Below are 26,476 nucleotides of genomic sequence, written 5' to 3'. Positions count from 1 at the left end.
TTTAATTCATTAAGATTAAAGGCAGAGACGAAAAAATTGCTGATGTTGGATTCTATATCTTTTTTGGGGGGGGCAGATTTTACGCAGCAGAGATTGCCGTGGGGTTGTTTTTCCTGCACCGAAGAGGAATCATCTACAGGTACGCACAAATGTTTGAATATACAGTTGTTACCATAGTATTTTCTTTTAATATACTTCGATCATATGATGTCATTGGACAGAGGATCACTCTTTTTGGATTAGTCAGTGTAATGCCTCATTTATCTCCTTTTATACCATCTGTGCTTTGGTCTGTAAGAATACTTAAGCAAAACGTTTGTAAAAGAGCAGTGGGCTGATGGTAAATATAAACATAAATAAATTCGCAGAAATAGAGCTAAGAAGTAATACAGAGACAACTTTTGAATTATGTCATTTACATTCTGTTCCAGTCGAGCTTTTTTTTAAATTTTATTTGTATCCGCAGGCTAGCTCACTACATCATAAACAATAATATTTTTACTGCCTTTTTGAGCGTTTCATTGCTTCAGCTAAGGATTGTTTTTAACATTTCCATCTGGCCTAAAGTTGACATCTTAACTTCATTTTGAGTTGGGTCTAAGCAACACTTTAGTAGAATAACAGCAGACAAATTGTGCTGCAGTAACTGAAGAAATATTAATTAAAATCTACACACAAACATCGGGACATATATAATACAATACTTTGCTCCGCTGCAGGGATCTCAAGCTGGACAACGTGATGCTGGACTCCGAAGGCCACATTAAGATCGCAGACTTTGGCATGTGCAAAGAAAACATGTACGAAGGCATGACCACCCGCACGTTCTGTGGCACGCCCGACTACATCGCGCCGGAGGTGAGGCCCGTCATATCTTCATATTTCACAAAATGTCCATTCACAAAGTACTTTTACAATCATCCATACCGTTCATTTTGTGTAGTACATTCAAGTAGTAGAGCTAGTACAGTTATAGATGTGCACTGTGTAACTTTTCTGGTACAGGACCTTTCACCTTTTGACCTTTTCTATCTCTGTTAAGACAAGCAGATGAGGCTGCCAGGTCAAGTTACATGTCAGCTCTGTGGAGAGGCGACTCCACTCACAGTAAGGTTGTTTTACAAGGCATTTCGAACCAAAACGATCCCCTGTAATTGAACAAATGCAGGACAGTCTGATGCCATCCAAGCAGAACAAGCGGACCGCCCGTCGGAGAAGTTACTCAGTGCACCTTTATATGTACATGTAATAGATTTGTCGTGAGATTTAGATTGAATTAGCATTCAAAACAGTGTTAATGTAATTGACTGACATCCACAGCTTCTTGTTGCGTTGCCTCGTCATGAAACGGAGAGTCACTTCCCCTTTACATTCTAGAACAGAATCCTCTTCCGTTCCACAGGACACATTATGAGCCATATATCGGTCTCTTGTGCTGATGTGTGTCGGCGGCAGAGCATCTAATTGCCCTTTAGTGAACTGTGAACATTTGAAAAGTGCAGCTGCGGTTCCTCTTGGCGCGGGATTGTCTTCATGATTAGTGTTGGAGTCGACGTGTGTCTCCGTGTGGGGGCGTAACAAGTGGGAAGGCAAATTGGCTGGTAGCAAAAAGATCCCATTGTTACTGTTCCTCAAAATAGACAGCTTTATCTAATGACGGTGGGTTTGAGTTTCCAAAAGATATCGCTGCTGCTCTTTTCACTATATCTACTGTAAATTAATTATTGCTGCGGCTCGTTTTTGCACAGACTCGAGGAAATATGAGCACGTTTCTGCTGTCCTGGCCTCTTTGCGCTGGCTCCCTCAGCTGCAGGACTGATTTTAAGATTTCATTGATGGTTTTTCTGTGTTTGAGCTTAAAACAGCCCACTCGTTGAATATTTTTAAGTCTTTGTTCAAAACCCATTTGTTTGCATAGGCTTTTAACTAGAAAATAGACACATTAATCATGGATGGACGCTGATTACGCTGAGGACGCCTTTTAGACTAGTACACAGGGAGGTTTACCTGAGCGAAGGAGCAGCAGCGCATGTCATGGTTACATTTACACTTAAAATCCATCAGTCTGACAACACACGGCAGTTTTATTTCTGTCATGGAGCACAGGATGTTCAACTCCAGATCTCTGCGGTGTCCCCAGTTCGTTGTTTGGAGCGAAGCAAAGCCGCACCACTTCCGCCGCTCTGCACTCGCCAACAGCAGCCGCTGAGTGGTCTGCTGCTGATGTCACCAGTGCAGAGCGGCAGATCAAAACAAAGACCGGCGGAACACCATGCTCCACACATAACAACCACTTCACCAAACTCAAAAAGGTCCAAACCTAAATTGTAGGTAGTTGGGCTTTTAAATTGTTTATTCAGATTTGTTAAATCATCACATGATTTCATTTTATTAAGAAACTGTGTCAAAATAGACATTTAGACATTTAAATAATGACATTTTAGAAGCACGCTGTGCAATTATTCATTATTAATTACATTTCAAAAGTGATTAATCTGATTAGTTTGTACCATTTACAGCAGTACTTTTAACACAAGCTTGTGAGATTTGCATAGATTTATTTTAGCTTGTTTTAGTCATTGGGGGTGTTATATTAACAAACTTGACTTTGTTTGACTTCAAGATGAGTTTTTACATTGCACAATATTTTTGATGCATTAAACATAAATGAATCATTTTGTTGTTGTAGATTATAGCGTATCAGCCTTATGGGAAGTCAGTGGATTGGTGGGCCTATGGAGTTCTTCTGTACGAGATGCTCGCTGGACAGGTAATTATTTTATCTATATATTTCAGTTTGTAGAAAAAAATTTGACACATTACCACAGTGTCAAACAACAATTTCCTGATATTTTTTCCACCATCTTTTTATTATGTGCATAAGTCACAACAAATGTATAATTTTGAAGAAGAATGTAACATTGTGACTTTTGCCCCTCTTCAGCCTCCGTTTGACGGTGAAGACGAGGACGAGCTCTTCCAGTCCATCATGGAGCATAATGTTTCTTACCCCAAATCCATGTCTAAAGAAGCAGTGTCCATCTGCAAAGGAGTAAGTGTTACTCTACAATATCTCCTGAGCCTAAACTTTAATCCTGAAACAAGAAATAAGACTAGATTTGACCAAACTAACTGAATGTAAAGTGTTGTAAATTCACATGTTCAACTCATTAGATTGTTTTTTTGTAAAGCTTTTTGTACATAATTACAGTGAGAAGAGATGTTACCCAAGTAAAAGTAAAAGGTCTTGTGTTATGCAATTGAATATACAATACAATTCCAATAGTAAAAGAATGAATCAAAAATGTAACTCATTAAATTTAGGTCGAGTTTTGCTGCTTAGTTAGGAGGAGAAAAGGGTCCACTTTGGGACACACCTGCCTCGTGCGTCCCACCTAGGCCGTTTCCATATTATCACATAGAAGTGGTGTCGTTCCTGTCCATTATTTTTTACCCACTTGGAAATGAGTTTTCATTCTCACTTTTCACACCAAAGTAGATTCAATTAAAGTGCAGCCTGAGTCATTCAAAAACACGTCTCCCTGTGCGTGTTGTGAAATTACACACCAGAACCAAAAGAGAGCCTTTCATAAAGACAATATATGTTAATAATACTTTTAAAACATTGGAGAATCATCGTAACGCCACCTATAAAATGCCTATGATTTTGGGGCATGATTTAATTTCAGTATTTGTGTGGTTTTAGCTGATGACCAAGCACCCGTCCAAGCGTCTGGGGTGCGGCCCGGAGGGAGAGCGGGACATCCGGGAGCAGGCCTTCTTCAGACGCATCGACTGGGAGCGCCTCGCAAACAGAGAGATCCAGCCGCCCTTCAAACCTAAAGTGGTGTGTACAATTAGTTTTATGCAGGCAGTCAAAGGCATTTTTATTTTGAGTAAATTGTGTCGCGAGAGTAACTAAGTAAATGTATGCGTCCTCTCAATTTACATTTGTGATCCTTTGCTCAGGGTTAAAAAATAGCATGCATTAGTCTGAGGTAGCGCTTGTCCAGGCACTACATTTTGTGCATTGTTCATTCGCTCCACATTTGGGTGTGTTAAGGCTTTATAGTAGCCACAGCTGCTCTGGGGCAGACTGACTGAAGTCACTTGACTGAGGCTGCTAATCTGGTCCCTCTGACCACCACCAATCACACACGTTCCAACCAGGCAAGGACAGAACATTTGCATTAAAGCCACTGTTGCTTCTGGTTTTCTCAGTTGTTTCCCATCCAAATATTAACCAGGCCCAACCGATCTGGCTTTTACAGGCAGGTTTTGGCCACAAACTACAGTAAAATAAACACAGTACCTAAGGCTACCCAAAACAAACAACTGTTTGCTGTAACCGGACCCAACATTTTTCCAGTGGGTCGGACGGTAGGCAAATTCTTATTTTTTTTACGTTGAAGGCAAAAAAAAGATCAAAATTTTGCAATTTTTTGACTCGGAGTGACCGCCAAGGGTCAGGCTTCAACAGTCAATGACGGAAAACGTCTCTATCAACCCGATCAGGAGACTAAATCTCCCGATTTTAAGATATTTTAATCGATCTTTTGCTCGCTGTTATCCTTTATTTTGGTAGCGAAGGCGAGCGGGGGGAACATGCGGGGGACATGGGCGCCGCTATGTTCCCGCCATATTCGTCGTGATGACGCTGCTGGGCGTGTTTCAATCCCAGAATTCATTGCGTAAGTCAAATTTTAATCAAGTCACACCGTGATAGAGAGTGACATGTACTATGGCCACATCAGTGGCGCCGACAGAGGCAAACCAAATTGTAAAAGGCACAAGAATTTCCGTTTTGCGCGTTCTGTTTTGTTACAGACGCATGTGGAGGACCGAAAATTAAAAACGCACATGCGTTGCGCCATGTGTCATCAGTCATTTGGGATGTAAGATAGGTTTACCAGCGTGATACAAATATTCAACACGGCGGTTTAGAAAAGACCGGTCGATTTTGAAGTTTTTTCAACAAAATGCTGATTTTATTTTATTTTTTCTGCTAGTTTCATACCTGGTCGGTCGGGTTACGGCAAACAGACATATTATTTTGCTCAGCCTAATCGTGAACCCTTTTGATTGCCTGATCGAAAGGTAGATTAGTAGAACTTCTTGCAAATTTCTAAATAATAATCATCATCATCGTTATCATCTTTTTAAGAGTTCAAACAAACAAAACTGAACAAACTAACAAACTAAACCCTGCAAAACACACTTAACAAAATGTTAAGTTTTGTAAGCCCCTCAAAAATGACCATTAAGTGTAATTTTCCATAGTCTATAATATTATTGCTCTGCAAACTCCTTTAGTGACACATTCCACTTCAAGCTCTCCACGATCTGCTGCTGGATGTGTTTTAAAACGTGTGTCGACAGTATTTGTTCTGATTCTGCCCCAGCTGCAGCCGCCTGTCGTTTAGCCTGACACTGACTCCTCTTCCCTCACACCTCTGCCTCCTCCTGTCACCACTGCCTCGTGCAGAATCCCGCCGTCCTCAGCCGGAGCGCCTCGAGCCGGGTGATTATAAATAGCCCTGTTAACAGCAGAGTTCCCCCGCTGTCCACTCTACAGTCGCAGTAAACGGTCGTCTTACATGGCGGATGAATTAGGCTCCATTCATACAAAGAAGAAACACGCCATTGCTTTGTGCGAGCTCATGTCCTGCGTCACCTCGGTCTCCAGTGAGGCACACGGCTGCATCTGAGGCTAAGAGTGTTGATATTAATGTTACTCTATTTTAAACAGGCCGGGCTGATCGGTCTCTGGAGATATCCTGTCTACAGAGAGCACACATTTGTATTTATCATGTCTCAGTCGTGTTGTGACCGAGGATGTAGCAATGACTGAAATGCTGTGATTGTATCGCCAAAAGTCTCAGAATAATATTGCAGTCACAATATAGTGAATAATAAGCTCCTTTGATAAAAAAAAAAAAAAAAAAAAAAAAAAAAAGCAGTGGGAACTACAAAGACCATGATTTTATATCTTAACTCTTTGAATATGAACTCTGGAATTTGACTGGAATATATCATTCACACCAAAGGCTTGTCAAAACATTTTAAAAGGAAAAAGCATCATTTCTACAATTCTGTTAGACTTGCTACAATAAAGCATACATTTTGTACCGTGAAAGGAATATTGTGATAATATTGTACTGTGAGATTTGTATATTATTGTATTCATTGTTGCGTTGCCAAATTCATTATGTTGTGTAGTGTAATTCTATTCTAGTTTAATCACATTTACAGTGTTTTGCTCACGCTCACTTGAAAGCAGTTTCACCATGTATTTGCCCTGGCACTGTCGGCTACTTCATGTGATAGAGCAGTGTTTCTCAAACTGTGGTACGAGCTTCATCTGATGGTACGCTGGCTCCTCTAGTGTTTACTTCAGGTGGTGTACATTTTATTCACATTTTTGCTCTTCCTTGAGTATTTTCTTAGTTAAAACTACTACTAGACCTGTGTCATGGAATTAGACATACACCCGATGCTATTCCTTAACACATTGAGAACACAATTCAACTTAGAATATTAAACGACACAGAAACATCAGACATTTGTGTGGCATGCATGGGAGAAAACGCGGGGACTGTGTCAGCCAGGCCGTTGTAAGGAGCCTGGCTGACCCTCCTGCGTCTCACCCCCGCGTCTCACCCCGTTTTTTCCAATGCTGGTTGGTTTTATTAGATATTCTGGAATAGGCGGGTCACATTTCTCATTGGTCAGCCTCACATCAAGGCACTTGGTATTTTTCCGTAGAGATCAAGCCTTGGGTAAACATTACCCAGACTCCTCTGGGTTATCACCCCCCCTAGGGTAAACATCCTTTGGCCCATCTTTATGATACCTTCACAAACAAATGCTGTCACACACCCGTTCTTCTCTTAGACTAATGATGCAGATAAAATATCACTATTATGCAGATAAAATACATCACAGAAATATAATCATATATTCACATTTTATCACATTTCCCTCCTGTTTATCAAAGCATTAGTCTACTGTCTCATATGCCAAACACATTATTCTTTTCAGTTTTCAACATGTCTTTCATATTGGTGTTAAAATGACACTTTTACACACAAAAAGTTTATGCACATTTCTCAACATTGAACACACTTCTTTTCTCTCGGCCCACAACATTTCTACAGCATTACTGTCCTAAATTTTGAGTCAGATTGGTCAATCTCTGTAATTTGACGAACAGACAATTTATCTTGTCTATAATTTGGTGCGGTGTGATGGGAAATATAGAAGTACAAGCGGAAAGCCCTTAAACCCGCTGCTCTCTGGTCAGTCAGTTCTCGTCAGGGACCTCTGGACACCCCAATAGAAGCAAATACGTTGTATCAGGTGCTACTGGGACCAGACTGTCCTCTAACCTCTCGACCTTGACCCTGCGGTATGGTTCTGGGTGATGCTGGTCTTTGTTATGACCATGGCTGGCCACAAAAGGGATACATAGGCACAACGTCCCACAAGTGTCCCCCACATCACCATAAGTCCTCTCTTGGTTCCTTAAGAGACCTCCCTCCCGCTATCTGCACAGTTAGGTTACACATATGAACTGGTACATTTCCCATCTCAATTCATAATCTCATTAACATTACATGTAGTTATGTTGTAGCAGATAAAAAAGAACTCTCTTAGTTAGTGCAAACAACTGTGGCTGTATAATATGCCATTGTGTTTCTTCAGCTTCTGTCATGTCAATTATACATTGTACATTATACATTACACATCATGCATTTCATAACCTTTCAAGTTGATCACTTATTTTCTTCCCTCTATATTCCATTAACCGGTATACACAGTTGTGTATGTTGATCGATTGTCCCGATTGTCCCGATTGTCCCGATTGTCCGGTGCATAATACAGGTGTTCAGCACCCATATTACCGTCATCGCTGTGATGATGATAACTGTTGATTCTTTTTCCACAGAGTATGGTACTCTGCGCACCGTAGCCTCTGTCTCTCGTTCATTGTAGCAGAGTATAGTACTTTGCGTACTGTAGAATCTCTGTCTGTTGTCTCTGCATACAAAAACGAAGAATACAAACGAAGTCCTGCGTCTGCGATGTTATGGATCTGCCACTGTGTTGTCCAGACATTTCTCTCACTTTCCCATGAGAGCACCCATGTACTCGTCCCTCCAATGGTCGGTGTGAGGACGACACGGTGTGGCTCCGTCCACTTTGCTCGTCCACCTGGCTCGTCTCTGTAAACACCACATCTCCAACACGTTCTGCTGTGGTGATAAACAAAGTCTTTTCGACAATTCAGTGTATTTCAAACAGTTTTCTTGTTTACAATTTTTTTTTTTTATAATTATTGATTCGGAATATTTGTTTACACGTACATATCCCTCCTTTTTGAGATATGGAATTCCCATTTCTCAAACTTCTACATAATTCTACATTTAACCAAAATTCAATAATCCAGATAGTTTACAACTTTCACTAATCCAAGATGTAATCAAGGAAGAGATGGAATTGCGTCTGTCTTCCACTCCGCAATGTCACCTCTTGACCTTTCACAGTTCAGTGGTCACATCCCTGGCTGAGCCCCCCCTCCCACGGCGCTGGGCTCCCACCCTGTGTGTCTGTAATCCGTCTATGTGTCTGTTATCCGACACTGCCCTAACCTATCTGTTTTACCACCATTTGTTTCAAACTCTAAATGTCTCAAACTCTAAATGTTTCAAACTCTAAAAGTTTCAAACTCTAAATGTCTCAAACTCTAAATGTCTCAAACTCTAAATGTTTGGTCTCCACGTGTGTGCGCGTATGTGTGTGTGTGTGTGCAATACAAATACATCAAACAATAATAATTATTTCAATAATTCCCCCGTTGAGCTGGCCATAAGGGTCAGTTCACAACTTAGAATTCTTCATCATAATTAACAATTTCACATCTCCTCTGTGGGTGTGGCCTGAATAAAGTCACCCATCTAATGTAATATGTACTTATCTTCTATATGTGCTTCAGGTGAGTTTCAAACTCAATCTCTCACACCTGCTCATGTGGTGCTTTACAAACATTGTGTATTAGTTTGTTCTAACAAGTCTATATGTGTATAACAATCAAAATGATCCTAAACCTTCCCCTTGTACATAAGGCACATCTCTTTTATAAACCTGTTTTTATCCCCTTGTTGCCTACTTTCTTTGTCTTTTCTTTGTCACGTCACATCTTCCTCTCTGTCTTCCCCTCTCTCTTTATCTGTCTTCCTCTCTGTCTCTCTCTATCTTCTTCTCTGTCTTCCTCTCGTAACGGAGGAAACACCCATTTCCAAATTCCTAAACCTGCTTTTTCTTTCTCTCTTTTCACTTACTCTTTACCCTCACTTGTAACCTGCTTTTACTTTCTAATTGCTTCTGATATAACTATCAGACGCTGCATCCCCTGGGATTCCCCTGTTATCCTTCATAATGTCCCTGTCATTCTGCTTCTAAACTCATGTATTGATTACCCATCCCCCTGTTTAGTTTTCACTATCTTCAGGTAATCTGCGGGTCTCATAAAATTTATTCTTCTGCATTACACTCCTCCCCCCGGGTCCGTCCTGACTCCGTCCTGAGTCCTCCAGATTCTTTGCCAGTCAATAGCCCCTTATCTCTGACTATCTTTATGACTTGGTGTCGTTTGCCTTTAGTTAATGACCCATTCATGTCTTTCCTGGGAGGGCATTGGACGTCACTATTTAACTTATTCCCTCACTTATGTCTACATGCAATACGAGGTTTCCTCATGATAATACAAATAAATAAGTTACTGATATAACTTTTACTATCACTTTACTTACTGCCCGTTCTACTCCTATGTCCAAAAACATCAGTCGTCACTCATTTACCCACATTATCACTTCCAGGCCTGTGCCTGTATTTGATCCTAAATTTAAAAACACTTCTGTCTTTTCGTCCTGTACTTTCATCTAGTCATGCATTAAGTCAAAAAAGATAATTTTCGTCAAGTCCAAAAATAAAACAAAACAAAACGTGGGTTTGTTCTGTGCACTCAAAAAACACGATACCGTAAAAACACAACTTTTGTCTTCTATGTCGGGGACAGGAAGTGTCCTGTCTGTGATCACATTCCCCAAAAAATTGGCCATCTATAAAAATCTGAAATAATCTTCATCTCTTATCAAGTTTAATACAATCTTTATAATTGATTGTTGTCAATCAAACAAAACCCTAAATTTGTTGAAATACAGAGCTCTCAAATACTAAAATTTAAAACCAGCTGGGTTTAGTTTTACTTATTTCATCAGTTCAGAGCGTCCTCTGAACTGCTTTCCCTTCTCCTGCCTTGTTGACCCTCCTTATCTCCCCCTCTCTGCCACGTCATCTGAGCACACTGGAAGTCTCCCTCCAAAATCCTCTTATGACTTTTCCTTTGTCTTTTTACAGTTTGGGGTGATAATTTTGGCATTATTTGGTCTCGGTCGTCTGTGAGAGAAATGCTACTTGCTTTACAGTCACGGTCAATGTCAAGCTTCTAGAGAAAATTCCATATTAGATTCCTCCGGACATAAACGTGGTGTTTAAGATTCACCCGTGACTGCAAATTTTAGATCTCTCAGAATAACGCCTTGTGACCCTTGTATGATTAATTGTGATTCACACTTGTTAGTTAATCACTATTAATCCTCATTCACACATTCATACTTCTCTCTTACTTACTTCGCTCGTGCACAGCGCTTACATTCACACATATTTCCTCAGTAATATTAAACTGGGTATTTCCTCAGTAATACCTAAACTGCGTATTTCCTCAGTAATATGAAACTGGGTATTTCCTCAGTAATACCTAAACTGCGTATTTCCTCAGTAATATGAAACTGGGTATTTCCTCAGTAATACCTAACTGCGCATAAAAGCATACAATATTTTTCCAGTAAATATCAAACTAATGCATAAAAACGTTTTATGGCTAACTCTTTTTCACACACAATGTTTTGTCTGACCTTCTTTGTCGCCTGTGTTCTCCTGCTGCTTCGAAACGACGCGCTCTCCTCGCGGAGACTGAGGTGCGATGGGCGGCCACGGGAAAAGTGGACTTCCTTTTAGCTGTGCACAGACTTCACCGATTCACCCGTCAATCTCCGCGAAGGGGCTGCTTGTCGTCCGGCTCGATAGGACCAGAAAATGTCATGGAATTAGACATACACCGATGCTATTCCTTAACACATCGAGAACACAATTCAACCTAGAATATGAAACGACACAGAAAGATCAGACATTTGTGTGGCATGCATGGGAGAAAACGCGGGGACTGTGTCAGCCAAGCCGTTGTAAGGAGCCTGGCTGACCCTCCTGCGTCTCACCCCCGCGTCTCACCCCGTTTTTTCCAATGCTGGTTGGTTTTATTAGATATTCTGGAATAGGCGGGTCACATTTCTCATTGGTCAGCCTCACATCAAGGCACTTGGTATTTTTCCGTAGAGATCAAGCCTTGGGTAAACATTACCCAGACTCCTCTGGGTTATCACCCCCCCTAGGGTAAACATCCTTTGGCCCATCTTTATGATACCTTCACAAACAAATGCAGTTTGTCACACACCCGTTCTTCTCTTAGACTAATGATGCAGATAAAATATCACTATTATGCAGATAAAATACATCACAGAAATATAATCATATATTCACATTTTATCACAACCTGGAATATTCCTGCTAAAGACCCGATTCAGATGGTGTACTCGTAAAATAAATATTTATTTGATGGTCCTTTTTGAGAACCACTGATGTAATGAGTATACTGGAAAACTAGGATCTGCGTTTGGTATACTAAGATGCCTGCCCTGCTGTAAGTACAATGACACTATGGGGATTAGGGCTGTACAATGTATTGCAAAAGTATCGATATAACAATATTAGCAGTAATCAATATCGCAACCAAATCAAACTATCCATTGGAATGTTTGCAATTGGCAAATCGCATAGACTTCAATTATTCAAACATTTTGCAAGCAACTAAATATTGTTTCTTATTTTATTCCATATTTAAACTGCTAATCTAAACACAATGAAATATTTTGCCAAAATCGTTCAGCCCCAATTTAAAACAAAAAAAAAGGTCGGATTTTGTTATTATCAAGTCTTAATTAGCTTGCTTTTGTTATGTAGATACCGTCTGATGGATAAATTTAGAACATTATTGCGCCGCATGCAGCCCTAATGGTCACTGACCCGTGAATAAAGGTAAACATCGTCTTGATAAACTTGAGAGCCATGATCGGCCAGAGCCACACTCCACACGGATGCGCTGACCTCCACTGTGGACGACGCTATAATCTAATTACAACTTCTGCTCGGTTACACACGCGCTTTGACATCTCCCTGCACCTTCCCTCTGGGACCGACAGCACGCCCTCTAATAAAAGCGACAAAAACTCTTTTAAGTCACAAGCTCCAGATCAAGCTAATAATTACAGTCCCACACATCTAACAGCGTCTGATCTCTTTTAATGTGGTAAGGCACAGGAAACCTATTTGCATTTACACAGAACATTCATTGATAATTGTAATTATACAGGTCACATTGTAACTGTAAGAACTAGACTTTATATTCAATCTACACTCCAAAACAGTGAATGAAAATGTGATGTTTTTATCTGCCTTTTATGTCATTTGGCTTGTATTTGATTTAACTGGTTTTATTATTTCAGGACTAGTTAAACCAAATGGAACACATATTGTCCCTTTGTGTTTTTTGTGTGTTTTTTTTTTATTGTTTTGTGTCTGTTCAGCCCTTTGGAAACGGTTCTGTTTATAAAATGTGCTGATTTGGATTACCGTATTTTCCGGGCTATAAGTCGCACCGGAGTATAAGTTACACCAGCCAAAAAATGCATAATAGAGAAGAAAAAAACATATATAAATCGCACTGGAGTATGAAATGCGATTTCAAGTGTGAAAATAACAAATAATATCACATATAAGTCGCTCCGGATTATAAGTATAAGTATATAAGTATAAATATAAGTCGCACCCCGGCCAAAACTATGAAAAAAGGTGTGACTTATAGTTTTTTGGTCTTGGCTTTGATAGTTGAGAATAATCTGAAATGTATTTTCACAATAATTATAAAATCAAAACGTATATATACTGACATCCTTATGTCAGCGTGAACATTTTATTCATCAATCCAAAAGTCTCACAGAAGATCTCATTGAACCATTGTGTTTCACTGGATGTGTTGCTGTTCTCTTTCAGTGTGGCAAAGGCGCCGAAAACTTTGACAAGTTCTTCACCCGCACTCAGCCCGTTCTGACCCCGCCCGACCAACTGGTGATCGCCAACATCGATCAGAATGAGTTCGCCGGTTTCTCCTGCATCAACACTCAGTTCCTCCCCCCGTCACTGCACAGTGTGGTATGAGCAGGAACTACACAGACTCTTCCAAAAAAACAAAACTACAAATCCCAGACATCTGCCATCAACATCAGTCAACATAGCTAATTGCATAAAGGTCAAAACCACCCTGTAAACCTTATATATTTCAACCAACTTTGATTTTCTTTACGTAATACTTATTTACGCATTATGTGAGCTTATTTTATGTGAGCTTTTCCTGTGTATAACTGTGTCTTGTGGGTTTTTTCTCAATGCTGTATTGTCACACAAGACCTCTATTTCCAGAAACATTGGACCACTGTGTAAAATGTGATTTATTTATTTATTTATATATATATATATATATATATATATATATATATATATATATATATATATATATATATATATATATATATATATATATATATATATACATTGTTTTACCATTTCAAACATTTATCAACAAATGCACATTTAGGCAACAGCTGTATCATGCAAAAATCGAGATAATAGTTCAGATAATTTCATGTAGTGTTTTTGTTATTGTTTTACATACATAACTTTTTCTTTTCTGAACCTTTTCATTTGAATTTAATTTCCACACCAATAACCATAGAACTACACTGTTACATAAAGCATAACGAGTGCCAAAGTGGATAATTAAGCATTTCCAGTCTCCTTTAAAAGTATCTTCTGTTTTCAACACAATAGAAATCCTGTTTGAGCTACTGTCAAATGCACTTACAGTAAGTCTTAGAGTAACCAACTATTTATGTTGTGACGGAAACTGCAGAATAAAGTCCACCATTTAGGGTCAGAAAAACATGGTTAAAAGACAGTACTTTTGGCTTAAGTTAATGCACAAAGCAGTTCTCTATACTTACTCTTTTTCTGACTCCATTGACAGTAAGACTCTATAATCTACGTTCTGGTATCTATGTAAAGGTTAGTATTATGATAAAAACAATGTTATGTATTTTTGTTGTAATGATAAAAAAAAGTCTTATTCTAAAATGTCTATAAAATATGCTTACGTTCCTCTTTATGTTCTGCTTAACCTCTCAGTCCAGAGACATTTACCCCTGTCCACCATTTTTGTAAATATATATTTCAAAAGATATTTTATACAACAAAATGAATGTGCTTTTACTATCTTAAATGATTTGAAGATTTCTATGTGTTTAGATGACCCCTTAAACGAGAGAAAAAGTTTGGCAGAATCTTTGGTAGCTTTGTATCAGCAAATCTTGTTATATGTATTTCCTGTATCCATTTGTTTTCTACTACTGTGTCATAGAGAATATGCAGCACGTATCCTGTACGTGATTTGGATGCCCTTTTTGCCTTGGTCGCCTAACAGACCGCCTTCTCCTGTTTATGGACTGAAATCACATCTAGTTATAAGGATTTCCGTGTGTTTTGTGTGCATGCGATCGAAGCATGTGAACAACCTTTGCATGGTACTGAAAACTCCCCTGGTGTTGAAGCATGGAGCCTCCAACTTTACAAGAAGTAAACCAGCAAGTATTGTATGCTTTCCTGCTCCGCATCCTTTCCCAGTGCTTCATGTAGCCTGCCATTTTGGCTCAAGAGCTGAATTATAAACGGTGATAAACAATGTATTAATGCTTACGTTTGTGCCATAACAGGTCCTTTGTTTCATGAGTATAACTTTTTGTTTTTGCTACTTTGAGGTAAGCTACAATACAATACAGCTTCTTAAAACTGCCAAATTGAATGTCTTTGAATTCCCACATGTAGTTTTGTAACTTGGTGTCACACTCATCTGGACCAAAATGAGATCGATGAATGTTTACATGTCTCACATTGAGAAGTTGTACCGGCACAGAGAGGAAAGGCCCGTGATAATCAGATGCTCAGATGCAAATGTCGGGGTACAGTACCACTACAGGTATAATTACAGAGCCACAGGGACGCTTGTGTTTTCCTCTCACTGCCCCTGCTTTGTTATCCTCAATCTTCTTGTTCTCTGTTATTTGTGCTATGATGGATACTGTGTATACAAATAAACTATAAAATATATCTCAATGCTCTGTCTCAGCTTTGCAATATAAAAACATCAAGCTAATGATTATGTAATTTCCCTTCAGAGATCGATATGACTCTGTAATAAATTGGAAAAGGCACTTAATTTACACCCCTGACAGGTATCCATGGTAATGAGATCATTATTATTCACGTTACCTGTTTAATCAATGTCACTCACTTTAATGCCTCCAGCATTCTGTAAAAGCACAGAAGCCAATAGTCTGAGTAAAGGTCTGTGCTTTTAAAGAGATAGGAACACGCGCTGATATTGAGCTCCATGGGCTGCAGTAAGTCTCACATTAAGGGACTCAAACTCCATATAGCCTAGCAGTGTTTCCCAACCAGGGGTAAAGGAACCATAGCCATACACAAGCACTTTCTAGGCGGTTTGGACATGATTTAAGCAAAAAAAAATATGATTGTAAATACTGACAATATACCAATATAGTATCAAAGATTTCGGGAATGTGAATCAAACCTGGATCTTCCTATATTCATTCAGTAATTCCTTAGGCTACTATATTTATATACAACTAACTAACCCAACCAAATTCACTAAGGCCTTCGGGTCCTTTGACCATCAATAATGTAAATGATTTTTCCTCTCTTTGCAATTACGCAATACTATTCAAATAAAATGACACTGAAATAAACAGCTAATATTTCCTTATAGTTAATTTCGGGCTAATTCATAGTTATCTATCAGATAGAACTACGGCTCCCATCGGCCCCCGCTGCTCTCTCCCCGCCAGAAGAGCTGTCCAGTGCTGAACCTGGTCCCGCCCCCGCAGAGAGAGGCGAGCGGCGCACGCGCCTTTTCTCCGGGACCACACGCGTCTCACGCACTTTGTGGCTGCCTCGCGTGTTGTGCACCGCGGCAGGAACTTATCTTTTTAACAACGCTTCTCTGCCCTTTTCTTGATAAATGACATAACATCTACTGCAAAACCTTGAACTGAAGGATTAACACAACAGGCTTCTGACTTTTCAAACAGGTAAGCACAAACTACAATTTAATTCACTCTGCCACATTGATTAGTGCAATTCACAGAGCATATGCAAAGCGCTAAAACATGCACACAATGTTTATTTATATTTATATTATTATTTATATTTTTATCCATCAATTCTCTAGAAGTCTCAAACGCTTTCTTCTGCAACATTTTCTCGTTATCTCGTTGCAGGCTGCATTTTTATCCTTTGTATCCTTTTTAACAGCTTAACACCAACAATTTGAAACTCTAAATTCTCTTAATTGCTTATATCTGGTAATATTGAGGAATGTGGTTGTTTATCTTACTGTTCTTTGTACTTCTTTGTTTTTTTTAGTCTGTATCTTGAAACTGTAAGGCAACAATAATGAAAAATACATTCTTCAACTGCAAGGACAAGGCAGCAGGATGTCGAGTTAAACTACAAAGCCTACATGTTATCGACACTGTAAACTGAGCCTGTATCGATGTGACAGTGCCACAGTATCTAAAATAGAAACGGATATTGACTATGCACCTGTAAAAAGACGTTAGTGACAGATTTGACCCATGGTTTAAGTTCCCGATATGTGTGATACTCAATGCACGAACACACTAACAGTGATACTAGACATAGTGTTGTGTTAACTTGAGTCTGGAGTAGGTGCACTCAAGCCAAAGACTTTAATTAGGTCATTTTAGTTTTATATTTTAGTTTTAAATGTCTCCTCCCCTTGAGCTCTCACGCTGTTGAAGCTGTGGCCACATTTCCATCTTGATATGTGATTTCCTCCTCTGGGACTCCTGCCATAAAGATGCCTGGTTTTTGATAATGTGATCATTTGTATTCGTTCATAGTAAGCCGTATGCCCCCAGACTTCATTATACACTTCAGTATTATTCAGCACACTCACTGATGGACATCCATAAAAGTCACGTTGACACAGGGTCACTCTCAGTATCTTTACATTTACTGGAAACACTGCTGCTATTTTTATCTGCCTGGTCTAAATATAACACAATAATGGTCTAGGATTACTACGCTGGTGTTATTGACTAGTGTTCGGCACGTTGACTGATCTGAATTCTTAGATCTTTCCAGTTACTGAGACGTCACTTGAATTCAAGTCCACAAAAAAGGACGGATGCCATATGTTTTCAATCTGTTGCTTCTTACAGTAGATTTCAAAGTTAAAACTTTTGAATAAAATGAGTCATAATGAAGCTTTGGAAATCAAATTTTACATTCACATTAATCAAAATGTGATTATTATCTGATTTCTGGACCTTTAAGAGGATTTAAAGGATATGCAAAAAGAAAGATCAGTAATCAGAAGGACCACGATCAGAAAGAAATAATGATCTTGCTGTTTACATGTCGTTTAGTAATCTTATAACTCCAAAATCTGTTAATAATCACATTTTGAGTGTGCATGTACCGGTAATCGCAGTGACAACGCAGTGAAATAATTGTTTTACATTTGCAAAGGGATGCATTCGACATGGTTTTCAGTTCAATGCAAAAAGCTGCCATTGGACCGGTCAAATAAAGGAATAATGGAATATTTTGGCCCCATTCATGGGTAGGTTACATATGCACCTTTTAACGCTATTCGTGGGTTTTAGCTTCCTGTTTATCACATTTCGATGACTTTTGACCGTTCAAAACACACGTATATATGTTTTAAGTGGTCCTTTTTATCATGTGGGTGAGAAACAGCAGCAAAGGGAAAATCCCAGTAACACCACAATAACCTCCCTCTGGTGTTTCTCCAGATCCGGTCTCCATCTTTGCCCCTCTGTCCCTCTGACCATGAGTGCGTGCGGCAGGAAAGCTCTGACCCTCCTCAGCAGCGCCTTTGCCCTGAGCGCGCTGGGGATGCTGGGAGTGGCCGTGAGCACAGACTACTGGCTGTACCTGGAGGAGGGCGTCATCCTGCCCCTCAACCAGACCAGCGACATCAGGAGCTCGCTGCACTCAGGCCTGTGGAGGGTCTGCTTCCTGGTCGGTGAGTGCTTTATGTCACAGGGGATCGAACAGGGGAACTTTCAACAGAGGTCGGATGGAGCGTATTGACACATATTGTAGAGAAATTACGTTGACCTCAGCTGCTGACAAATGGCGTGTTTGTTAGTTGGTTAGATTAATCTGCGATAAAATGTATATTGAAAAGTCACGTTCGGCAAATAGGTTGAAATGGTTTGGATGAAATGAGATATTTAGATGAAAAATAAAACATCTTAAGTTTTTTAGCGCTGTCTTCGTAGCAGTAGAGGCAGAATGACAGCGCCATCTGCAGTCCGACTTCTTTTGGACAGTATCCAAGGTGTGGCAGAGTAAAAAGGCCCCCTTGTCTCTGTTTACAGTCCCATGTGCACTCACAACCTTTTAAATAAATGATCAGAACAATAAATCAACCTGATTGGATCAAGTATTTTGAGAGCAGGAGGCCTTAAACAGACAAACCCTGTAGTTCAGACAAACAAATTTAGGGTTTTACATAATAAGAAACTAAACAACTTGTTCTGAATATTTGAATGATTCTATAAAGAGTTTAAAGGGGACATATTATCTCAGCTCGACTAATGAGGTTTAGATTGATTCATGCACGTTTGACTAATCCTCTATTGAAAAGTCCTGACTTACTTGTGATTATTAAAACAATTCAGACTCCAGGTCAAACATGTAGCGTTAAAAATGTCACACAACCCCTTTTCAACACAAACAACAAGTAAATGAAAATCTGCTGTTTGTTACGGTGAAATGTCACTATGAAGAGGCGGGGCTTATCAGTTCTGCAGTTTTGAACAGGAAGTTAAATAACCTGTTTCTACACATTACTAAATGCTGTTTTAGACTAATATGGCGGTTTGCATTTTATAAACAAAATGTAAAATTATAGTTGTTATTGCAAGCTAAATATGTTTAAATAGCTGCAATCACAAGACCACAAACTCAACGCTACTCCTCAGTTCACACTAGTGTCAGTAGTACGAGTCACGTGTTTGCCCAGAGGTTACACTCTTTTTAAAGTCATTTGAGGCCTGAATCTAAGTCTGGCATCTGCTCCAGGGCTCTTTGTGTCACAACGACTGGTCATCAGAGCAGACGACAGCGTGTGGACATTCACTGTAAAGTCAACGGAAACACACGTCCTGATCCACGAGCTGATGTGGAAGTGCAGAGGGAAGATGAGGAGAGTGTTAAGAAGGGACCTGGAAACTCACTCCAAGATTATATTTACACATATTGTACACACGTATTAGAGACAGACGTCAGCTAATCAAAAATACGTCACTGTCGAATGCATTAAATCGAGTTTCTATGTCATAAAACATGTTAATGGTTGTAAAAAAAGTACTACTAATTACCCCTGTTTCAAGTTGTGATATCGGTTGAAGTTTGCAGGAAAAAATAATTCAACTTCTAGGAAATTTGAAAGAAAGAAGTTGGGTTTGATTGTTGGTTTGACATTTTATTGCATTTTAATGTAAACTCAAGCAAAGCAGGCCAAACACAAGATTGAACTGGAAAAGTAAGTAAGTCTCTGAGTCTTAATCAAAGCCCATATTAGAGATGCCACAATATCAAATACTACGATTATTGTGAGAAGAAACATCACGATTTAACGATAATTCACAGCTTCATCAAATATAACTTCATGAATAATAAATGAACGTTAATGTGGTATGAACAGCCAGATCTTTTCACATTCTGGTGTACTGTCTACTGTACTTTGCCTCGAAAACGGTCACGATTACTGTTATTTTTTCTTACTTACGGTTTTATTGTGTCTGGAATAAACACGATTATCAATGCACATGTTGACATCTCTTGCTCATATTTAAAATCTGGACACAAACAAACAAAAACACGAGCACGACTGCAAAGGACACAGAGGAAGACGTGAATGAGCTCATGTGTCATTGTATCTCATGTGACTATCAATGATTATCACTGGTGGATAACATTACGAACTGTTAAGGTTTTTATCTGACAGATTCTAAGCAGAAGCGTGATCATTATTGAGATGATCAGTTGGTCGTCGTCGTCGTCGTCGTCGTCGTCATGTGATTTGGCTGGTTTCTTTGTGTTTTCCTCTCCCCCTGTGAAAGCACATGACCTCCACCTGCTCCACCTGCTCCTGCCTCTCTCTCTCTTCATCTGTCTGTCGCTATTTCCTGTCACGCTTCCCTAAACTGCCCTTTTTATTCCCAATCTGTGGTTGTTTGTTATCTCGTCTAATAAGGTTCTATTGTTCTTTATTAATCTCAGGTGAAGAAACTGGTCGCTGCTTCACCATCGAGTACATTATGCCCATGAACGTGCAGCTGACGTCTGAGTCCACAGTGAACGTGCTCAGTGAGTACACATCTACAACCACGTCTGGTTTCTAATGGTAAAAAGTACATTCACACAGTACTTTAACAATGCATCAGTAAAGTTAAAATGTGCCTGAGGTTGAGGTTCAAGTATCAAACACACACGGCATGGGAATGGATCCTAAAATGAACCACAAAAAGTGCAGAAATAGCACTTTATAACCTTGTTTGGGAGATTACATTGAGACATTTCTGCCTCTTTTTGAGTTCAGTCTTAGTTATTGTCAACATATTGGACATTCTAATTGTGCATATCTCCAAAACACTACAGATGTTTCTATATATATCTCCAATTCTAATGTAATAAGTTCTCATAAAGTCTATATTAGTAATTACATCATGTTTGTGCCGTCCCTGTAGAGAGGCTCACTGTGGATTGAAGAAGTATAAATGAGGCGATAAACAATTAGGCAGCTGCATCTAAGTTTGTTTCTGCATAAAGAAGGAGACAGAGGGAATGACATGATCCGAATGTAAACGCAGCGTCCTGGATCACTGCCAGATAAAACAGTGCTAAAAGGAAATGAGAAAGAAACTGTCCAAACAGATATGTCATTTTTTCCCCCATTAGTACCACTTTGTCTATATCCTCAGAAAGATTTCCACTCAAATGTGTTATTCCTCTCTGTTCTGTCCAGAGATGATCCGCTCGGCCACCCCGTTTCCTCTGGTCAGCCTGTTCTTCATGTTCATCGGTTTTGTCCTGAACAACATCGGACACGTTCGCCCACACCGCACCATCTTAGCCTTTGTCTCAGGCATCTTCTTCATCCTCTCAGGTTTACCTCGCTCTTACATCTTACAATTAAAACATGCTCTTTGATTCGTCTTCTTGTTTGTTCAGGCTTGGCTCTGGTGGTGGGGCTGGTGCTGTACATTTCCAGTATTAATGATGAAGTTCTGAATCGAACCAAGAACAGTGAGGCCTTCTTCTCCTACAAGTATGGATGGTCTTTTGCCTTTGCTGCCATATCGTTCCTGCTCACGGAGGTATTGTTATTCACTAATAACTCAGGTGAAATTCAGTATAATAATGGTGCTTGAAGTTTCCAGAAATCTCTTATTCCCTCTAGTGGTCACATACTGAAAGTACATATAGCTGTAAAAGGCTTTTATGACAGCATCTTTGGTGTTTGTTTGTTTGTTTGTTTGTTTGTTTGTTTGTGTGTGTGCTCCCACAGAGTGCTGGTGTCATGTCGGTGTATCTGTTCATGAAACGATACTCTGCAGAGGAGATGTACCAGCCGCGGAACGCCGCCTTCTACCGGCCGCGCCTCAGTAACTGCTCGGACCACTCGGGACAGTTCCTGCACCCTGAGGCCTGGTCCCGAGGACGCAGCCCCTCGGACATCTCCAGTGAGGCGTCCCTCCAGATGAGCACCAGTTACCCCGCACTGCTCAAATGTCCCGAGTACGACCAAGTGTCCTCCTCTCCGTGCTGAGGGACTATTGATTGCAATTAGAAAAGAACTATGTTTGTTTTCATTTGATATATTTTCACGTTTGGTGGGAAATGTCAAGCGCGGCAGAATTATACATTTTAAAATGAATTTTATTGTTTGACATTTTAATATTGGAACTGTGAGGCCCAGCCCAACATCTCTTAGTTCCAGTAGGAAATCCTAAATATTGTATGCGCATATTGTAGACATATTGTACATTACCTGTTGAAACAGTGCTGAAGTTTAGGGCGTGTTACAGTCCACTGTAAGTACAGTACTTTCCCCTCCAGGAGGCGCTGTTTCTACACTGACATATCAGTTGTGTTATAAACTGGTTCTGAAGACCGCATATTTGTGACATCATATTGTCACACCTTAAATGTGAATGTCTTTTATACTTGAGGTGAATAAGTAATTGCTCTGCAAGTGTTATAGCAACAACTTTGAATGCCCTATACAACCACATCTTTATTAAAGCGCTTAATTTAGAAGTAATGTGGACTTTTATTGTAGGAACCATATAAACTAAAGGAGTAACAATAAACCCTGTCGGTGCTCAGAGTTCTCACTCTTAACTCCAGAGGGCGCTCTTCTCTCATTCTTGCTTGACTTTCAGCTGCCGCTCCCACTGGGAGCTTTGGAGCTTTGGAGCTTTGGAGCTTTGGAGCTTTGGAGCTTTGGAGCTTTGGAGCCTGTTCCTGCTCAGTCTTAAATGAAGCTTCTTTCCGGTAATTAATTGGTACGTGTTAATGACAGAGTACTATGGTATTCAGAGCTCTCTCGTGAGAAGTCTCTGTAATGCATTGATCATTTCTTCACTGCAAATATGTAGGTCAAGATCAGCATCAATAATAAATAGGCCATACAGCTACAGTTAGCATGATATATTCTTTATGTAGATACACGTCATGTGTAATGTTACCAATAGATTTTACAGAATAAAAAATAACGATTGCCCACATGGGCAGTACAATATTGTGCCTGTGACACAAGGCTTCATATATTTTACAAATCACACATAGAAAACTAATGGTTTACTTAATAGTTTTGACATCATCTTCAATATTAGATATTACTTTGCTTATAAACATTGCATCAGTCATTTTTCTATAGTCTTCTTCATAAATATAACCACTTTACATCAGGCATGGCTTATTAATGATTCATCAATCTCATCCACATTATGTATTTCATATGATTATGTTTAAGGCTTAGAAAAGAATAAACCAAACATCAGCTGATGCAACTTCTGCCAATCGGCTCAAACATGTCACACATGTGCATACTACAACAGAGAAACCTATACATGATATATACACACATAACTTAAGTGTAGGGGATATTACATTTGTAGAGAGTAAACTGTTTTACAAAGGAAATAAATACAAATCAACAACTAGTTATATGAGTTTAAGACGAACACAAAAGCAAGCAATTGATTAAAGAATTACAAACCAAATACAAACAAGGTTACAGCAATACACTGACCTTCACTGAAAGGTCAAAGACGAGGGAAAAATGAGCTTAATTAGACTGGTACCCATTAGGCTAATGCAAAGCCACAGAGAAACCCCTTCAGTGCATTCAGGGAGTTCCTCAGCCTTTGTAAAAGCACCATATCTAGAAATAATATAAACGTTTGCACTTTTCACAAACACATAAAATCAGGCCAGCTGACGTCTACTGTAAATTTGAACCTGAGCCAGCGCTGTTGTTTTTGAGGTTACTCTGACACCATGACACCGGGAGGGATCTCAGCGTGAGCTGGTCAAAGAGTGACATAACATCTGTCCATTTCCACTGCACCTTTTAATTGTATTTGATAAAACACAGTGGAGCTGCAGCACACCATCTCTTAAGTGCCATGTGCACTAACAGCATGCACACTTCATTCACAAACAAACGTAGTCTATGGTCACCACATGCAAACATGGCAGCTGTCCTCACACTGACAGAAGGCCCCCACAGTGAGGCGCCTGAAGTGTAGCAGTCCTCTCAATCAGCACACTGTTGTGGACAGTTTCTGTGAGATGATGGTGTCCTGGTTTGAGGAGGATTGTCCGCGCTCACTTTTTGTTGGCGATGCGCCTTTTCCTGGTTGCCAACATGTCGTAGAAGGGGTCTTTGCTGATGCTGGCCCTGGAGTCAATGAAAGCACAGTAATGAGATACAATAACAAGGCCACACGAGAGGACACTCAAGCATCTTTGATATGGAAATGTAGCCACATTTACACAAACCCCTGCCTTAACTAGATCAGAAAAGAAAAAAAACTTTATGCAGTGACCTAGTTTGGTTTCCATGGTTTCTGAGGAGACCCCCCCTAAGTTTTCCCTTTTACTCTGGTTTTGCTGGAACATCTCAATGATCCCTGCCCCAGGACTCTGTGGAGCGTGGAGGAAGCACTGCTGCAGGTTAGAGGCTCTGAAAGAGGACAAACAATGCCACTCGAGATTATGGACTCTTTACAACCTGCACTGAAGCAAAGCGATACAGTGTCACTGCAGTGAGTCAGGAAGCTATTTGGGCTCCACTGAAGGGCCCATTTTCACAGCTTTAAATCCTGTTAGCACAGAAAAGGAAGAGGCTCTACCCCCTGCTGCGGATATCTTTTATTCCCTTTACATTGTCACACTGCAAAAACAACTGCCACATCACACACTTAATAATTGTAATTTTCCACCAACCGCAACAAATATGATTATAGAAATCAGTGCCAAAAACATGATAGTGTATTGAAATAATATTTATTCACTAGAGTCAAATAATTATTCACTTATTCAGATAATGGATACTTTTCAAGCACTTACACTGATCGCGCAAGTTATTTTTTTAGCGTGACCTCATGTCCTTTCAGACTTCTACTAGAATAAAGCGCCCTCTTCTGGTGGGTTTTATGGAGTTGCTGGCTCAGCCCCGGGGGTTTACAGAGATCTGACTAATCTCTCATCTCTTCCTCAGGGAACTCTCTCTCTCTGTTTGAATATGGAGAGTGAAGAGGAGGATAGCGACTGCTCTGTATTACAATCTACTGTACAATGCTCCGTTCTGCTGAAACAACTGTCTTTGACGTTGCACCATATTCTGTGGATAACAATAGAGCATTCAACACTTCTGTGTGAGCAAGGTTAGCTGTAGGTTATGTTTACAAGAGAGGAACACTCTAAATAATGGAGTGTGCACCGATGAAATATAGCATTGAGAATACCAATAAATACTCTCGCCTCACAGCAAGAAGGTTCCGACTGCCGGACCTTTCTGTGTGGAGTTTGCCTGTTTCTCCCCCTGTGTCAGGCACTCCCACATCCCACATCTCAAAGTCCCACATCCCTGAACTTAGTTGTGAAAAATCAAGACTCTGGGTGACAACTGTAGGGTTCTAAAATGTAAACAGTGCTTGCGAAGTAACTGAATTAAGAATACTAATTTTGGGTAACGCCATTTTGGTACAGTTACTCTTTATTTTGATGATATTTCAGAATATCAATACTATCATAATACCAGAGAAATACATTTTGGTATTTAATAATGAAATTTAGGCTTCGAACTGCACTGAAAACAGTAGAAAACGTTGCCCTTATAGTGGCTAAGTTTTCTTCTCTATTTTGTGATAATGGTTCTCTTATCTTGTAAATAAATGCATTAATATAATACAACTCAACGTGAAAGTATTTTAAATATTCAGAATGCAATTCTCTGTAGGTTCTCCTGCAGGTACTCAGTATTTCAAAGTATTTTTCCCATCAGCTGCTTGTTGTGAAATGTCACAATCAGTTCTGCAGTTTTGAACAGAAAGTCAATGGACCTGCTTCTATTAAGTCTATGAAGTCATTTTAGATCAATATTTACAATGAACAAACTATAAATTAATGATCTACTTGTTATAATTCAATATTATGCACCTGGAAAAGCATCATATTTCTCCTTAAACTTATTAAATACGTAATTCCGCTCAGAATTACTTTTATTCAAACACATAACCTATTTAAAATACTGAAAGGTGTTGTGTTTCCAGGGCAGAACAGAGTAACACTCTACTAGAGAGCTGTGAGTCTTACTTAATAGATTTGATCCACTCTTCTTTCTCCTCTGGCGTTGGCGCTGAGATCCTGTACACCACATGGTTCCCCTCCACTACACGTCCATCTGCCTCCGTCTTACAGGCTTTGATCACCTGGCCTTTGTGATTAGGATTGTACAGCTCAAAACAGTTCTGCACAGAGACACACAAAAAAAAAGCACCAGCGTTAACAAGCTGCAGTCAGAAACCCCTCACTGTCA

At 39.7% G+C, this 26,476-nt stretch overlaps 3 protein-coding genes across 4 annotated transcripts in view; 2 read left to right on the top strand and 1 right to left on the bottom strand.

Annotated features, from left to right (window-relative positions):
* Positions 1 to 13,427, top strand: part of prkcab (protein kinase C, alpha, b) — a 101,632-nt gene extending 88,205 nt beyond the window's left edge. For both annotated transcript variants that reach the window (XM_072443368.1, XM_072443366.1), the window contains 6 exons: positions 77 to 139; positions 720 to 858; positions 2,690 to 2,770; positions 2,945 to 3,052; positions 3,707 to 3,847; positions 13,228 to 13,427. In XM_072443368.1, coding sequence (XP_072299469.1) covers positions 77 to 139; positions 720 to 858; positions 2,690 to 2,770; positions 2,945 to 3,052; positions 3,707 to 3,847; positions 13,228 to 13,392 — 697 coding nt within the window. In that variant the 3' untranslated portion in view covers positions 13,393 to 13,427. The remainder of the gene's footprint in view (positions 1 to 76; positions 140 to 719; positions 859 to 2,689; positions 2,771 to 2,944; positions 3,053 to 3,706; positions 3,848 to 13,227) is intronic.
* A 4,745-nt stretch (positions 13,428 to 18,172) lies between these two features.
* cacng5b (calcium channel, voltage-dependent, gamma subunit 5b) lies at positions 18,173 to 22,608 on the top strand. The gene is made up of 5 exons (XM_072442208.1): positions 18,173 to 18,379; positions 20,647 to 20,733; positions 21,392 to 21,532; positions 21,598 to 21,743; positions 21,935 to 22,608. Exons 1-5 carry the CDS (start codon positions 18,184 to 18,186, stop codon positions 22,193 to 22,195), a joined length of 831 nt encoding a protein of 276 aa, XP_072298309.1. The 5' UTR covers positions 18,173 to 18,183; the 3' UTR covers positions 22,196 to 22,608.
* A 458-nt stretch (positions 22,609 to 23,066) lies between these two features.
* Positions 23,067 to 26,476, bottom strand: part of cyth3b (cytohesin 3b) — a 30,206-nt gene continuing 26,796 nt past the window's right edge. Inside the window, exons 12-13 of the mRNA XM_072443365.1 lie at positions 26,254 to 26,408; positions 23,067 to 24,334 (exon numbers count right to left, since the gene is read on the bottom strand). Of these exons, the coding sequence (XP_072299466.1) occupies positions 24,262 to 24,334; positions 26,254 to 26,408 (228 nt within the window). The 3' untranslated portion in view covers positions 23,067 to 24,261. The remainder of the gene's footprint in view (positions 24,335 to 26,253; positions 26,409 to 26,476) is intronic.

The sequence above is a fragment of the Eucyclogobius newberryi genome, unplaced genomic scaffold (genome assembly GCF_026437365.1).
Source record: "Eucyclogobius newberryi isolate DKJ021-1_F unplaced genomic scaffold, fEucNew1.0.hap1 SCAF_13, whole genome shotgun sequence".
NCBI lineage: Eukaryota > Metazoa > Chordata > Actinopteri > Gobiiformes > Gobiidae > Eucyclogobius > Eucyclogobius newberryi.
The sequence above is the reverse complement of the archived record's forward strand: the minus strand, read 5'-3'. Positions and strand labels throughout refer to the sequence as shown.